At 41.0% G+C, this 17740-nt stretch overlaps 1 protein-coding gene across 5 annotated transcripts in view; it reads right to left on the bottom strand.

Moving 5' to 3' along the window:
- Nucleotides 1-2457: 2457 nt before the first annotated feature.
- LOC113227055 (protein turtle-like) overlaps nt 2458-17740 on the bottom strand; it is a 77912-nt gene continuing 62629 nt past the window's right edge. The window contains exons 3-19 of one of the 5 annotated variants that reach the window (XR_003310170.1): nt 15516-15641; nt 15284-15426; nt 13890-14036; nt 13125-13260; nt 12792-13033; nt 12446-12716; nt 12073-12333; nt 11900-11970; nt 10331-10522; nt 9568-9789; nt 7254-7362; nt 6909-6992; nt 6419-6604; nt 5938-6165; nt 4553-4639; nt 4447-4454; nt 4174-4306 (exon numbers count right to left, since the gene is read on the bottom strand). Coding sequence is in view for 4 of the 5 variants with exons in the window: in XM_026459924.1 (XP_026315709.1) it covers nt 3319-4306; nt 4553-4622; nt 5938-6165; nt 6419-6604; nt 6909-6992; nt 7254-7362; nt 9568-9789; nt 10331-10522; nt 11900-11970; nt 12073-12333; nt 12446-12716; nt 12792-13033; nt 13125-13260; nt 13890-14036; nt 15284-15426; nt 15516-15588 (3423 nt within the window). In the remaining variant the exon portion in view is untranslated. Of the gene's footprint in view, nt 4307-4446; nt 4455-4552; nt 4640-5937; nt 6166-6418; nt 6605-6908; nt 6993-7253; nt 7363-9567; nt 9790-10330; nt 10523-11899; nt 11971-12072; nt 12334-12445; nt 12717-12791; nt 13034-13124; nt 13261-13889; nt 14037-15283; nt 15427-15515; nt 15642-17740 lie in introns of all 5 variants that reach the window. The other 4 variants (XM_026459924.1, XM_026459925.1, XM_026459926.1 and 1 more) reach the window with 4 other exon arrangements.

The following is a 17740-nucleotide window of genomic DNA, read 5'->3' as shown; positions in this document are numbered from 1 at the left end:
AGCTGTACGAGTATGATACTTGAGTAATATTCGATACGTTATCATTGTGCTGAGATATTGTGCATTGCCTTAAGTTTTTACTTTGGGTGCCCCTGTTTCACCGCAATACTATCTGCCAATGTGCAATTAACTTCATTCACTTACTTTCGTTTATACAAACTGATATATCGAATTAGTTACATTAATCTATTATATTGCTATCTTTTTCATTTTAGTCTATAGAAAATGTCGAGTGACGTTAGGCTATGTTTCGAAATGCTATATCGCCTTAATTTTGTTTTCGTGTCGTTTATGTATAAATAAATATAAGTAGTCGTAGACCTGTGCTTTGCATGCGTGAAGGCAGTCGCGACCGGCGAGTGCTTCAGTTACGGTGCTGCAACACGCGCGCCTGGCCGCCTACGCTGGCACTACGCGCGCCGTGTGCCGGCCTTTGATAGTCTAGCGAAGTATCGACTGACTTCTATTTTGAAGTAGGTACCTACTACTTCGTATTGCGATCAAATATAATTCGCCTTTATTATCACTACTGCAATATTTTAATTAGTAAAGGAAGGATAAGTCATTGGAAAAAGACTAGATATCACATGGTTTGAGCTATATCTATTATTTTTGATTCTTACTTTTGTACACAACAGTTAAATGTTCACAATTAGTCGTGAGTGCGTGTTTATTGCAATCAATTTGGTTCTTATTTACGAATTATCGCTTGAAGAAAAACAGAAGTAGAAGTGAAAGTTAGGCATATAAAACCTACATAAACCTACCGAACTGTAAGTAAGTCGTTAATTGTGTACCTACTCGTGCGCGATATACAATGGTCGTGAATATCGCTCGCCAAATCAACAAATCAATCGATTGTATATTATTTACAAAAACCAATCATGTAAAAAAATTACATTATTAAACAAAAACATGTATAACCCGATGTTGAAGTAGATTCGAGCCATGCCTCCTGTGCGGGCATAGTACCGTGACACTCGTCGGGTGTCTTCTGCAAATCGAATCTTTGGTATTGAGATTTAAGTAGGTAATGAACTGCTTATCAGTGGTGCCTTAAGGACGCCCGGAAGGCAGGTCACATTTATTGACTAATGCAGGCGGCAACATCTGAACCTGCATCAGCATAAATTCGTATTACACGATCGAAATTTACCAATAATTTTTACAGTTGGTCAGTCGAAAAAATTGAGCATATATTTTAACAAATATAATTAATTATATTGAACAGTGGATAATTTATTGCACGAATCATCGACCCTAACATACTAAGTGTAACGCTATGGCGGTAGCTATCTAGAGAACATGTAAGAAAATGATAAAAACAAAGAGCTAATGTGTGTCGTTATACGTAGCTTAACTCTAATCGTCGGCAGTGAACTAAATGATGCGCTTATTTGCTGTCCTTGGCCGCACGCGGACCGCGCGCCGACGGCGGCCTCGGGCCTGGCAAAGTGCCTTGCTCCGCGCCCCGCGCGCGCCCTGACGCTTCCATGCACGCTCATACATTACTACACCTTACCACACCTACCTATCTATTTGTTATGAGTAATTTATTTTTCAATTTCTTTAAAGCGTACATTTTTATACTTACTTAAGGAGGTTCTTAACTTGTAGTTCAAATTGAAAACAATCAGCATCACAAACAATAAGTACAAATGTGCATTGTGCATGCAAGGATATCTCAGAGAAGTTTCGTACGATAAATAAAACTAATAACAAATAACACTAAACAGTCTTCACATTGACTGGTCATCTATAGGTGGGATCGCTCCAGGAACCGACAGCTATAAAATAAAAATAATTAAACAACAGAATTACCTACAAAGTGCCTCAGTCGAAAATAAAACACGTGGAAATAACACATCAGTCAAAAAATGCATAATAATTATGGATAGAAACGTACAAAACAATTGACTGAACTTTTGCAATTACTTTGGCCATTGACACTTGCCATCCTCTTCACGGAGCGCTGTGCGCCACTGATCGCGCCTTAGTCGATTCAATACGTATGATAAAGTATCTGACAATTGAACGAAAGTAAAATAAACAATTGATAGTCTGGCCGTGTCAAGTGCCTCATAAGCATTGACAAAAAGTTCTTCAGAACCTCAAACATACATACCATACCTAAATAAATAAGTGTATATGATAATATCTATTTTGTTTTTACATATGTACATTTTTTAAAATTATTATGAGATAGGTCTTACACAAACAATAAAAAATAATAAATTTGTACTTGAAAAACAATTTTTTAAAAACCAAACGAATTACATTTTATACGTTCTTGCCGTCCTACTCGTTATATCTAAAACTCTACTTATGATTATTTTGTTGTATATTTTAAAGAGCCGCAAACACCCGGCGCTGGACAGTGTTACTCGGTACTATCAGTATCTATTTCCCTTCAGTCGGTCAGTCGAGCGCCGAGTATGTGCGACCCTTTAGTAAGTCGTTATTCGTAATTAGTTACAATAATAACTACAATATTATAATGTTGGTATGAGCGGTGTCGTGGATGCTTCCCCGCTCATACCTAAAGCGTTTAGGTGAACGAGTTCCCGCACTGCCTGCCTGCCGTCTACATAAGTGGGGCCTTGTACAACCAAACATTCTCCTTTACTGATCTGCTTATGGCACATATTGTTAAAATACAGGTACCTGAATTGTATTAATTTCGAAGTAATTTAAAAATCTAAGGTAAATTAGTAGATAAATCAGTTTTAATTTCGTTTCAAAAGTTCAAATACTAGATATAAGAGTGCTATAGGAGTTTAATTGACATATGAGTTTAGGACAGTAGGCAATGCGACGACAAAACGCCACGGCATCCACTTTTTATACATACATTTTTATTATTATTACAGTCAACAATGACTGGACTCACAATTTCTAAGTATGTATCAATATGGTGACCGCCGCGCGCCGCCGTACCACTGCGCTGGCGGTCGGTGGGATTTCTACGTGAACAGTGAACTTATCAAGTCACGCTTACTTCGGAATATTACTTCTATTTCGTACATTTCGAAGGCGTGTGCTTATACATATCTGTACTGATTTATAAAAGTTGTTGGAAGTATTTATCGTGTACCTAAACCTCGTCAGCAGTCCCAGGTACTTAAATACATACTTACAAATATAATGACCGAAGTAAACTCGACTTTTACCGCGGTCTCTAGCATTTAATATAAGTAATTAAGTATCAAAAAATCCTTTTTTCCAGGTTTCGGTGGGAAGGCGAGCCAAATTCTCGCTCTAAGATACTTATGCGATGAATAATCATGGAGTTTCAATACCTGACTCATAAATCTGTTATCAGCAGACTGTTTCTGCGGGCGCGGAGGTTGCGAGTGGCGATAAGGGCGTAAGCGTGCCCAGCGACGACATCGGCGGTGGAGGGCCCAAAGGTTCCGGCGAGCGGCGCCGCAGCGCTTGCCGTTTTCGAAACTCGAGGAACTCTTCTTTCATTGCTCGTACGCGCGCCTCAACGTCGTCACGCGACTGCCGAGTTCTCAATCGCTCCGGCGTTGACGGCGTCGGTGTTCGTGTTTCGCGGTCCCACTCATAATGAACGTCCACTGAACCCGCATCCACCGCTTCGCCCGACCCTGGCCGCGGCGGTGGCGCCGGTGGCGGCGGTCGGTAAGGGGGCGGTCGCCACTCCGCCAAACTGCCCGTGCGACTACTGCGGTTATGTTGTGAAGACGACGCATTCTTACTACCGAATCCACTTGACGACGAACGACTTTCCGGCGAAGCCTCATGCGGCGGGGGTGGCAATTCCGAGATAGCACGAGGTCGCCCGTGACGCGGTACGGGTCGAGCCCGAGATCTCATGAAAGCGCCGGCAGATCGTAGCGGCAGCGAGGAGTGGGGTAGGGAACGTAGTCGGAACGGAGAAGGCGGCGTAGGAAAAGAACCATCCGCAGAGCTCGGAAAAGGCACGGAGCTGAGGTCGGAGACATGCAGCGGCGACCACGGTGTCCAGGCTGCCGCCCAGGGAGGCCACGGTGGCCAAGGAGGCCAATGCAACGTCAAGGCAGGTGACGACGCGCGGAACAGAGGCGGTGCGGCGGCAGGATGCAGCGGTGCGCGAAGTCGTGGAAGGAAGCCGCCGTCGTCCGACGACGAAGGCGTAGGCGACGGCGCAGCAGACCCCTCCGAAGGTGTGGGCACAGGTGACGCGCGCACAGACACCGACGCCCAGTACTGTGGTTCTCCGCCGCATCGCGACGCCGGCCACACCCAGTTCGCCGTAAATTTTAAACACTGCACTAAACTCGATATTCCGCTTTCTCTAAATCTGGAAACATAAGGTCAAGAGAATAAGTAAAGTACATTACTTTTTTAATTTTGCTTATACCTAAAAATAACTACATTTTATTAAATAATAGTTAATTAAATCATATGAAATAATTACTGAGCTAATTTTGGAAAACTAACCTGACTTCCTGATTTTAAGCGGCGATGGAAAACGATAAAAGTATTTTTAGTTTGGCCTCTTCGTGGACGATATTTATGATTGCTATGAAATTGCATATATACTCACTTCTTAAAAGGCACTTGAGTGCTGTCAGCTGCGCGGAGGTCGGTCAATCGCGCGGCTACCATGTTGTATGCTGCAAGCGGATAATTTCTGAACATTAACGTAGTGTCGACTGTCATCATCCGCGCCCCATTTTCCGCGGCCGCTGCCCACCACCTCCACAACCAATCGTCGAACCCTCAACACATCACCACCACCCACCATATTGTCAAATAGCATCAATCCGCGACAGAAAACTGCCACTTGTTAAGTTATTACTTTTTGCACTTATTATGCTTTTTGTTTTCAGTATCGGATTTCTGCTTAGTTCTGAACCATATCGAGAAAGGCAAATTAAAATAATTAATCCCGTTAATAGCAATGAGTGTCGCGATGTGATAGATAGTGAACCATAAATTTACAAAACATAACTAATCATATATGTACAATCAATTGCATGTCGTGCAAGAATTTGTCATTTAACATTAATGTTAGTGAGCTTTTTGTAGACGGGAAAACGTTGGATATCAAAGAACCATTCACATTGACTAAAGTACTTATTATTGTTCTAATTATTAAACTGCTTAGTAGGGATTTCTTTGCATCGTTGAGGTAAACAAACATGCTTTTAATGCATGGTCTTTAATCCTTTGTCAATGGTCCTTTATAAATAAATAAAAAATAACAAAAAACATTAGTAATACTTAGCCATTTACCACTACGAAAACACAAACTAGTTTCTACAAAATAAACAAAAACTCAATTCTAAGTTGAACCACTAAACATGCAAAAAAGCTTATTTACACAACAGATGGAAAATAATGCTAAACAATAAGTGAACAATGAAGAACGTTTGTAACCGACAATATGGCAAGTTACGCAGGGATAGTCGGCTGTCTTCGCCACACTATGTTGGAACTAGTCGCTCTACTTTACTAGCTATCCTACTTGTGATATTACTGTGTAACTGACGTCATCATTTAATTTTCTTGCATTATTATTTATTAGCGTCTGAGGGCCAGGCATACTACGAAATAGTCCGTCTGAATGAAGAATTCAACACAAATGTAGATTCAATGCTATTGCCTAGTTTAAACCACACTCACTCAATTTGATAAGACTCTACTTCACTCTGCTAATCTACCAAGTCGAAAACATTAGCACCAATATTTTACATCTAGAGTCGCTTGTTGTAGGCTAATAGCGGAGCAAAAGAGTTCAACGAAAGTTCGGTCATATGTTATTTCAGTTTTTAATACCTACATTATACATATATAGGGGTCGATAAGAGCACTCTTAACTCTGCACTAATATCAAAATACGGACCTGCAAGTCAAACGTCAGCTACAAAGTAATGCAAGTAGCTCATGGTAGCGGGCAAGCGACCGCCCCTCGCAAAACGCACTCACCTTTCTCCTGCTTGCGTCTCTTGCGCTTGTTGCAGATCTTCACAGCGCACACTGACAAGATGATAGCCACAATGAAGAACAGAATGCCGCCCACCACGCCTGCCGTGATCGCTTTATGTTTTACCCGCGCCGGCACTGGGAATTTCACTTCTTCTGAGCTTTCGTAACTAGTCGCTGAGTTAGCCAGCACTCGGAAATAGTACGTGCGTCCGCCGACTAAATTTTTTACTGAAATAAATTAAATTGTAAATTTATCGTTTTCCTCTGATATTTTGAAAACACACTTTAGAAACATGACAGCTTTCGCGATTTACAGAAAGGAACAATGTTCAGAATTATTATCAACATGCATATTCAGATAGTAGGAACTTATTTGACACAATCAATCTTGTTCAGCTATCAGACACGAGACTCATCTAAGGACAAAGTTTTCGCCATAGTCCAGAAGCCTAATAACTAATTGATGTAGAAAAAAATATACCTAAATAGCTGGTTTCTTCAGGGCGGATCTGGCCTCGGTTGAGGGTTTTCCATTGCGCGTCAGTGCGGTACTTGATAGTGTAGTACTGGATGAGGTTAGCGCGATCAAGCGGCTGCTGCCACGTGATCAGAAACCCGTTATGGACTTCCGTCACTGTCAGGTTCCGCGGCGGACCAGGCTTCGGACCTGCATGCGATACGTTGGTTACATAAATCTGTATTACACACGAATATGGTCTAGAGGAGTGTCTACAAGCTGCTGGATCGGATCAATTAAACAAAAAAGGAAAACTTAAAGCTTTGTTTTATTATTAAACGAAAGAGAATCAACAAGTAAATCCTAGAATAGTAAATATATTTGTTTAGCAAATTTTAAGACTAAATATAGTTTAATAATATAAAATTAGAGCAAGCAAAATATTAGAAATAGGTTAGTAAGCAAGTGTAAGCAACATTGGGGAAGACAGTTTAATATAGTGCGAGGTAAGTACCCGAGCCTGAGGGTGCGTTTTGAAATATCTTTTCATCTACGGGACCCGGTGCGGTCGGCAGCGGCCGTTGCTTGGCACCTACATCTACAAAAGGCAACCAACATGTTACTTAACCCTTTTGTCTAGTAAGTAACAACATGGATCATGTCTGACTAAAGTACTACCTAAGTAACAAAGTCGAGTTACATACCTAAATTATATGAATATATAATACAGTACAGATACCAATAAGTAAGATATTGAAGTAGAATGTATTATTACTCATTGACAAAAAATGTTACTCTACTAACTAAACTGTTAATTTATTAGTAACCTCACACCCTTTTGTTATAGTTTGCTGCTTACCGAGTGTCCTAATGGTAATCGCTTTACTCATCATTCCTTCACCAATCGTGTTTTTGCTGTTCACTTGAAATTCATACGTCGTCCCCGGCTGTAGACGATTTATTGTTACCTAAGAAGAACACATTTATTTATTTTGTACAACTTACACTTACAGTACTTATAACTAAACAGTAAGTCATAGTCACATAAAGGTTGAATCGATCACCGGCCAAAGGTAAGATATGGAATTTGGACCACAGAGCTTTGGGCTGTGACCGTCTCCAAATAGTAACCAGCGGATGTTAGAAATTTTGATTCAGTGTTGCGGAACAAGTCAATATAATTTGTCTATTTTAGGGATTCGATTACGGCTTGGGCTTCGAAGAATGCTGTCGGTCTTAGAATCAATGTTCGGGTGAAATGAAGTTGAACAAAGGGTATTTGCGCTGACGAAGGACGTAACGTGATGTTGGCGGGATAAAAAAAGGAATTTGAGGCTAAAAAGGAGGGTTAATTATATATCCTCTTATTAGGTTAAAATATATATTTTAGAAGGGCCAATTTTCGCCTGATCTCAAGCGATCTGCACGATACCATGTCCAAAATAAATAACATGCATTGTTATTTACATTCAGTACACAATACTAACTATGTCCTTCAGATTACTACATATAAAAAAATTTATGTTTTTGATCTTGATTTGGTTTTAACTGAGCCTATTTATAATTTTATTTTATTGTTTCTATTTCGTCTATTGTTTCGAGAAAGTTTAAGATCTGAGATAAACTACGCAGTATACTATTAATGTATTTGCATGTAGTGTACTCATTTACATCTATTACAGTGGGACTAAAAATGAACAACAATTCCATAAAGAGCTAAATTGCATGGTTGCTGTAAATGATTTATGTGCGAAGGGAGGTCCCACAGTCCACAGAATGTTGACAGGTAAGTATAATGTTTGATTTGGTACTACTCAGGTACTCATTAAGGCTATATACATTATGTTAAGCTTGAAACCTTTGACGTCATTTGTTTACGAGATATCGCCCCACAAGCAAGTAAATCCGAAAGAAAATTACAATTATAGAGTAAACGAGTTTAGAGCTTTTATCAAAATCCTTACCAAGAAAGGAAAACTTCCTTGGATTGTAATAAATGAGTTGGAAGTCGTTCATAGATCAGTGACCTGGTAAAACAATGATTTTTTAAGTGGCGTGGTCTTTTCAAACGTGGCAAAGAATTGATTGAAGGCGATCTCCGCCCAGAAGGGCCAGTAGAGGTGACCACATCAGACATCGTTGTAAGATGCCCATCTGAAGGTGAAACTACTGGCACTAGTGCGAGTACCTATCAGACACCACCATTTTAAGGATCCTACGAGTCTATTTTGGTAGTTTTAGATCTTATAAGACCATTTTAGTGTGATAAAAGAGCAAAGCAATAAAGAATGGAAGCATAAAAGGGCTTTTTGAAAATATGTCTTGAGAAAATACCCCAGTTTAGGAGTAAATTGTTATTGACGATGAATCAAAATAGGAGTTGATGTTGTGGCGTAAGAAGAATACCATCCTCTAAGAAGTTTAAGATATCGGAAACGGCCGAAATAACCTTGTATACGGTATTTTGGGATTAGATGGGAATTTTGTAGAACTACTACAAAGAAAAGGGGGTCAATATAGCCGGAGAATATTATGTGAAAATATTTAGAGACACTGATCCATCCAAAAAAAGGCGGGTAAAATTGACAAAACGTTTATTGCTTTTGCAAGACCACACGCCGATTCACGACAGTATTGTTGCTGCTCTACACAATGTGGCTTTAAATCGTTGATCCACTCACCTTACATACAGGACCTAGCCCCCAGCGATTTATTATTTAACTGCCTCTGTGGCCTAACGGTTACCATGCCGGACTGCCACGCAGAGGTCCCAGGTTCGATTCCCGGGCCGGGAGAAATATTTGTATGACCTACATTTGTTTCTCTCGTGAGTTTGGGTGTAATTTGTGGTTGTCTATATGTGTGTCCATGGCACCCGCGACACAGGGTTTCCCTAGTGCGGGGCTATGTTGAGTGTGTGTGTTATTAGTGTGTGTGTTATTATCTATTCCCAAATTTGAATAAAGAATTACAAAGGGAAAAATCTATCAGACTATGAAGAAGTTAAGGTGACGATTGTAGCTCATTTTGAGGTCAAAGAGAAAAATGTTTATTCGATAATTTAGAAAAAATAAAAAGGACAAAATAGCCTCATTGTTTTATTTTATTGACAACCTTACGTTCACTAGGATAATATTTCGATAGCTACCGGTGTTATGAGTATAGGTACTCACAGAAGTAGCACCAGAAGGAGTGACGGGTACTTTAATCCACTCGGAGAAGCCGGCTTCCCTGTACCAAATTGTATAATCTTGTTTGTAGTCCGGTCCGCCCGCGTACCCTGGGTGCCACCGCAACGTCACTTGGAACTCAGTCGCCGTGCCAGTGACGTTATAGGGCGCGTGTGGCTGTGTACCCTCGATAACAAGCTGCGTGTCCGCTACTATTGTTGCAACCTGGATAGGCAATAGACACGTTATTTGTGTTGATATTTTTATTATTACATGTTTGAAACTGCAAAATGCTACAGGCGTCGATTTATAAGTTTTTTAAAACATATTTAATATTACATTGTTAGCTATTTTGTTCCAATGATTACAATACTAACGTTTACTTTATATTTTTAACCGAATTAAAAAAAAAGAGGTTCTCACTGCGACTGTATTTTTTTGTACGTACCTATGTTACGCGATAACTCACGCATTTGTGATCCGATTTTAATAATTCTTTTTTTTTTGTTGGAAAGAGGGTACCTCAGTAGTGGTCTCATTTCAATTTGAAGAAAATATTTCACCCCTATGGGTTGCAAACTACGGGTTGAATCCAGTTTCGCGACCTTTCCGGTAATCGATTTCAATGAAACTTGGCAAATAGATGTAATTCCACGAGATTTTGATGTCTTTTTTTTTAATGCTCTGTGATTACTATTTTAGGAGAATGTAGTATTTCACTATTACTTTCCTACTAACAGAAATATAAGTAATTTGAATTGCTGACCTCGTTAGCGGCAACGCACTGGTAGATGCCGAAGTCTTGTCGTCGTAGCGTGTCAATCGTGATGTTCCCGCCGAGTGCTCGCACGCGGTTCTTCTGTAAAGGCAATCCGTCGCGTCGCCGCCACGTCACGCTCGGCCGCTGCGTGCCCTCCGCCTCTTGTGCCTCACAGTGCATCTCTACGGATTCCCCCACCTGTGAACCATACAGGATACATTCATACATTACGTATACCTATTTATGTTAAATCCTTTGCCATTGGATCTCGGATTTCTCTCGGAGCAAACGTTCGATTCGAGAGGACTTAGAAGGCCACTCTTCCGAACATATGGCGATAGATAGATAGCCGGAGTTCCTCAGGGTTCCGTATTGTCTGCAACTCTCTTTCTGCTGCATATCAATGATATGTTAATTCCAGGTACGTTTGGGAATACTGATGACAGCACAGTTGTAGGTAGGTACTTGACCAATGCGAGGGTCAGTGGAGAGGAAATACAGTCTTGTCGAGAGTCCATGGTTAGCTGTTTGGATTTGACGCTCAAGGCAGTCTCCTATAGGGGCGATGGCAATCTTGTCAAATTTAACGCTACCAAAACGCAGGCGTGTCTATTCTCAACAAAACGTAGTCCCTTTGAGCTGACGCCGACTTTTCATGATATATCTATACCGATAGCCGACTGTCTCCAGCTACTTGGAATGGACCTGTCGTCCAATTTGAACTTCGGCAGATACATTGAATCTATGGCCAAAAATGCAGCAAGGAAGCTTGGCATCCTTTCCAGGGTGAGGCGTTACTTTACACTGGGACAGTTGCTTCAGCTGTACCAAGCACAAGTCCGGTCGTGCATGGAGTACTGGTGCCACCTTTGCGATGGCTCTGCTACATACCAACTAGCCACTTTGGATTCAAGTGACAATCATGACAAGAGGCTTATAGGTGGCTCGGAATTAGTGGAGGCAAAGCTGCAGAGCCTTGAACACCGCCGCAAAGTTGCCTGCTTATCAGTATTTTATAGGATATATCACGTAGAGTGTGCGATTGAATTACAAGATTTAATTCCGCCTTCCCCTTTCCATCACTGGGGGACTAGGCGCAGGCTTGGGTTCCACCCCTATGTTAAGGATATTTCAAAGATTCGCACGAAGCGTTATTTATATGGCGAACGGCTATGGAGTGGAATTCCCTGCCTGTAGACTTGTTCCCTGAACGTTATAACTTGGGCCTTTTCAAGGCGAGAGTGAATAGGCATTATTTAGGTGTGTATGCTCCATCGTCGACCTCATCGTCACTTTCCATCAGGTGAGATGGAGGTCAAATGCGCACTTATAATCTATAAAAAAAAAATCATCCTCAGATGGTTGGTGTGTATATTTTTTTTACAATATCAAGTGACGGGACGGATAAGTCGTGCGCCTGATGGCAAGCTACACGCCTGTTCATAGCAGTTGCAGTCCTCTCAGAGCTTTAAATCGCAAAGATCTGAGGGGCACTACCACTGCGCCCATCACCTGAGACATAAGGTAACAAGTTCCATGTGCCTGTAATTTCACCATATAAATTTCGCCACTAACCTTTCTCTGGTATAAAGGTTCTGGTTCCACAGTGAACGCTGGCGGCTTTCGAACTAGTACTTCCATAGGACCTGAACGCAAAGAGATATTATTAAAATGACATAAAATAACCTTTTGCAATAAAAGTACAATTTAAAATAAATCATTATTTCAGATTCAATGTATGTGAGTACCTGAAGAACCCTGGGTGCCCTGAGCGTTGTATGGTGTACAAGTATAGCGTCCCTGATGATTTTGGTTGACCCGCGTAAACAAGAGAGATCCATTGTTCATAATAACAATGTCCTTCGTCTGATAGGGCTCCAGAAGTCGCTTATCCTTGGTCCAGGTTACGTATTGGAGCGGCGGGTTCGCTTTTATGTAGCACTGCACCACGCCCGCTAGCCGAAATGGAAGGTACTGCACTGTTGGCGTGAACGTTACTTTGGCTGGATCTGTTAACAAAAGATACTTTTAGAAAATAAGTTGGTACTAATCCCAATGAAGCTTAGAGCAATCTAATGGAAATAATATTTGCCACATATCAAAAATGAGAAACTTGCTTACATTCAACATTGAGATAAGCAGAAGCGCTTTGCGGGTCTCCAATGCCGTTGGAGACTTCGCAAAGGTACTGTCCGGAGTCATCGGCAGCCACTGGGTTGATAACCAGCGCGCCATCACGGCGTATATTGACTCTTGTTTCCAATGCTGCCACCTCTGCTACCGGCGCGCCCTCGCGGAACCATTTTACTGTTACGTTTCCTGGTAAAGCTTTTGCTTCACAAGAAAATTGGACTTTCTCTCCTTCTAATTTTGTTTGGTTCGTAGGAGGCATCTAAAACGTAAACCGCAACATTACTACGCAATGTTCAAACTGTAGACGTCACAAGATGTTGTTGGTGTAACTTACAGTGATGACAGCGCCACCGGCAATGATGACGCGTGCGGTGTGCGACACTTGCCCTTCGCCGTTGCGCGCGATGCACGTATAGTCGCCAATGTCCTCGTGCCGGATGTTGCTGATGCGCAGCTCCGTGCCGTCATTAAAGATGCCCACTGTGCCTGAGGGCTCCACGGGGTTTGCGTCCTTATACCATAATATTTCGGGAGTGGGCGTACCCTCCGCCTGGCAGTTAAGGATGATCGCATCTCCTACGATAATTTTAGATGATTAAAGTTAAGATATCGAAGTTCATAATCAGAGACGCTACGATAGGTATTTATTATGCTTTACAAATATTACCTAAATTAACGTAAATAATGTCTTCCGGTGTGATGGAGAAGCGCGGTGGCGCGTGCACGTCGAGATGGAACCACGTTCCGTTCTTGTGCTGATTCGGAGAGCGGTTGAGGAAAACCACCTTACACTCGTACCAACCCTATGAAAATAATTATAAATTTAGACCGTACTCAATTTGTATTATCGACTGTAAAATTGCATGGACATCCCCGGCTATATTAGGTATCAATATTATTTAGATATAAATTATATTCTTAGTGCTGTATGAAAATGTTAAAGAACCGAATCACTAGTATAATTCCGTAATTTTCGCTAGTTACAAACATTCATATTCAAGGTAGTCTTTTTTCATAATATTAAGTGACGGGAGGAATGAGTCGTGCGCCTGATGGTAAGCAACACGCCTATCCATAACAGTTGCAATGCCACTAAGAGCTTTTAATTGCAAAGATCTTAGGGCACTGCCACTGTGCTTGTCACTTGTTGTTGTAGTTTCACCAACACCCTTACCCTTCCAAACCGGAATGCAGAATGCTCACATTACTGCTTGGCGGCAGAAATAGGTAAGGTACACTGTACTTCCTTGGACGAACTCTTTCACAAGGGGCTCTACTGCTACTAAAAGTAGTACAATAATATTAAGAAAAATAGATTCTTATTCGGTTATGATGTCCATGCCATTTTAGAGGAGTTGACTTGTTTTGTTTTACTTAGACATACTATAAATATCTTTCGCGTAATTTGATGTGAAATGTTTTGTGGACATACCTGGTCAGACTCGCGGATGTTGGTGAGGTTGAGACTGGCGGCGCCATATGGTGAGTCGAGCGCGACGCGCGACACTCTGCCCTCGTAACCTTCACCGCTATGGGTCGGGTAGTTCTCGTACCAGATGTAGATTGGGATGTCCTGTCCCTACACACCATAGCAACCGTTAGGCTCGCAGGGACAGCCTGGCGCGGACAACAACTAAGGTTACGGTAAACAACTACACGACTGACTCTTTCAGCACTACTACGAACGGGTCCAACTCTGTGACACTCTGGACACAGTACGATGCACATTACACCAGCACGAACATTCAGACAGGATCAGAGGTTTGCATCTCGTAACAGTAAAGAGTTGTTCAGTGTGTTTATAACTTGATAGAATAGATAAATTAGGTTTACTGTTACAAGAAACAACTATCTACTGAAAAATTTCTACAAAACATGCAAGAATGGATTTTATGTGAGCACCCATTTTCCTCGATGTTCTTGAATACGTAAAAATATTATGTTATTTGATTTTAAGATTTACTTTATAATTATTTAAAATGTTTATGACAATGGTGGTGGTTTTTTAGATTAGTTTTAATTTTATTGCATTTAAATATATTTACATTTTTAAAGAGCATGCAAAAAAAGAATACACGAAAGATGCATGGATTATGAAACTCTACCATCTAAAGCATGCAATAGTTATGAGAGATAGATACATAGATGTTTTCTTACTTTGATACTGGCATAGGTACAAAATATATATATTATGTAAAGTACTGGTAGATAAGTACATGAATCTACGTTTGCAGAGCGTGGGATTAGCCCACAGCCACAGGAAGAGAGAAACAGACAGAACCGCCGCCAGTGCGCGAGGGAGTGCAGTGCCCCGTGTCAGCCGTGTAAGCAGCAAAGTGCTCCCGATAATATCTTAGAAATTGGTGCGCCCAACAAAGAAAAATACGTAGAAGTAGTCTTATATATATTACATGTCAAGTGGCAGTGTATGTGTATGTTCGTATTTAACGGGGGTCTGCTGCTCTCTCGGACTCGCTTTGAAGGCCTTTGTCACTGTGGTGTAAGTCGACCGGTCGGTGGGACGACGAGCGCGGTAGGAACGAGGCAATACGCAGAAGAGGCAGAGATACACAAAAGGCGAGCCAAGCGTACGCGGGGCGAGAGCGTCGGACAACGTCCGCGCGCCCCCGGCCCGCGCCACTCGCATTACCACTAGCACGGGACAATAAGAGGTGTCGTTGTCGACACAGGCATCATAATGTATACTTTACAGTCTGCGGGCGCGTCTCGTGGGGACGGGCCGTCCTCAAATCTCTACTGAACAGAAACACACACACGGTAGATGAGCAGCGTTGTATTGTAAGAGTGGAGTGTGGGTCGTCGTACCGTTTCGCCTACCTTCTTCTCCCACTGCAAGACGTACGGCACCGGGATATCTTCCGGGAAGTCCACCTGACAGTTAAAGACGACGCTCTCGCCAAGGATCGCCGTGATGTGCACAGCATCTTGGTGGTCTTGATGGCAAGTTACTGTCATAATACATAGCAATGTTACCGGAGTTATTTTTTGAACAATTTGGCAGAGTACGTTGTTTTGACCACAATTGGTGCAATACTACCTGGCAAGTAAACTAGCAGCAGTAGAAGCAAGCCGGCGGCGATGTGCGGCGATTGCACGGCGCGCCAGCCCATGCCTGCGCTCCCATGTCACGGCCGCGCGCGGCGACTCATTGTTGATGCATCACCTAGGACAACACAAACTTTGTGTTACAACTTCTATATCCCAGGTGACGACATAAATACATTTTACATTTCCCGCTCCACCCGTAAGCCTGACTAATAATCTGTTCATAAATTAAGCTAATCCGACCTCGCCAATCAATCACGACGTGGCTTCTAATTCCAACCCGCACTAAACCGCAGCTATTGGAGTGCCGACGAGCGATGTAACGAACCCATCTCTATTTAAAATACGGCTCCACGCTGTATAGTCAATTAAAACAAACATTAAATGTAAGTCAATGAATTTTCCTGTGAATTTATTAATTAGATGATTTGGTTTTGTAAAAGGTAATAGGAAAACGTTTAGAAAGTTTATGGCCTTAGACTCACCGTCTATTTACTATTTTTACGTAGAAAACGGTGGGTAATTACACTGCACTGCGATGTGGCGGCCCTTCCCTTTCCTACCTGGGGCTTACTTACTGTTTCAGACTCGCTGTACTTACCGAGTAATAATTTTATCGATTTTTGCAGTAAGTATACTCGGGCTCATATAAGCTACTTAATGGCTGTGATGTCGAACCGCAATCTGCTTGCCTTAAGTCTAATGGACATTACTGCTGTAACAAGTCTAATGGACATTACTGCTGTAACAACGGAATTTGTTTCTCCGAGGGAAAAGGATCATGTGTTTAAGTCTTTTATACGTCACGAAATTCTTGTGCCTGTCGTCGGTAGTTATTGGGGTTGCCGAGGTGATGATGATTTGAAACTTCTATATTACAACATAATACATACAATACAATGTTTGTACGAACTTAACTATGAAAGTACTACTAATATATATCAAATTATAATATACTCGTATTCAACTTTAGTGTTGTAACACAACTGTAAAAATTATTTTCTATTCTTGTTTTTATTAATTTAAAATATGAAACGTGAAGACGTGTTTTTGAAGAACTTTAAAGAAAGTTCTTTAACGAACGTACGAATGTAAACTTTACGCATCACTTTGCAGTCTACAAAATACATAAACAAGATATATGCGTTTAGTGGGCAGGGTCAGTTAATTTTAATCCACACCAGCGGCCTTGTAGTTTTGCGGAAAAATCGCGAGCTTGTGTAATGTCTATTGTACACGTGCTCTCGGGAATAGTTATAGCGTATAAACGCAGATATCTTTTTTATAAACTATTGTATAAATTACCTAAATTAGCTTATCAATGTCTCATTGTATATAGATTATGAGAGTAAGCAGGTACGTACTCAGATCTTTCAATAATAATTTTACCTCTGAAATTTTTGATAGATGTTTACGAGAAATTATTTCAGTATTTAAAATAAAAGAAAAGAATTTATTATAATTTTTGTTCTTGTGTTTTCCTTTAGAGATCGCTCTTATGTCGTTTCGTTACTTATAAATATGAACAGAATAAGATCTTGCAGAAAACTTATTTGAGCATGGAAGAAAACTGAAAATACGATTAAGGGAGCTCTCCACACGTAGTCAAAGTTAGAAATTTAAACATACGAAATGTTACAAACATTTCGCAGTGATACATGACTTCGGTTGTCCATTTTTGACTTTTAACACTGGTGGTTGTTTTGCACCAAATCTCATCCGATGCACTGATAGGATCTCAACATGTCTTAGTAAATCACGTGCTAAAATTTGTAATATATATAAATAATTTACTTCTCTTCCTTCCTTTTTATGCACAAGAAAAACTAGACTGCAGTTTCTGAGAAATGTTTATTTTATCGAAAATATTATCGTAACTGACATGATTTTTCCTACACATCTTTAGAGCAGGGAAAATACCTGCCAGTTGCAGTAACATAACTTGACACTGTGCAGGATTTTGATAAGCAAAACGATTAAAACAGAAAGCTGTCACTAAAAAGACTTATTTAATTGATAAATGTTTGGGAAAGCAACAAAAATCAATTCGATTTTGTGCTTTTTTCCATTAAAATGATTGCATTATCAAATAACCCCTTCAAAGGGTTTTTAATCAATCACGAATCAATCATCTGTTAATCTGTATAATCGCGGTATTAAATTTGGTCAAAGTCACGTGACTTTCATGGCAAAGACGGTCCGCGTGGTTTAAGTTAG

The sequence above is a fragment of the Hyposmocoma kahamanoa genome, unplaced genomic scaffold, assembly GCF_003589595.1.
Source record: "Hyposmocoma kahamanoa isolate Upper Pololo Valley unplaced genomic scaffold, ASM358959v1 202, whole genome shotgun sequence".
NCBI lineage: Eukaryota > Metazoa > Arthropoda > Insecta > Lepidoptera > Cosmopterigidae > Hyposmocoma > Hyposmocoma kahamanoa.
Note: the sequence above shows the minus strand (reverse complement) of the source record. Positions and strands in the feature narration are given on the sequence as shown.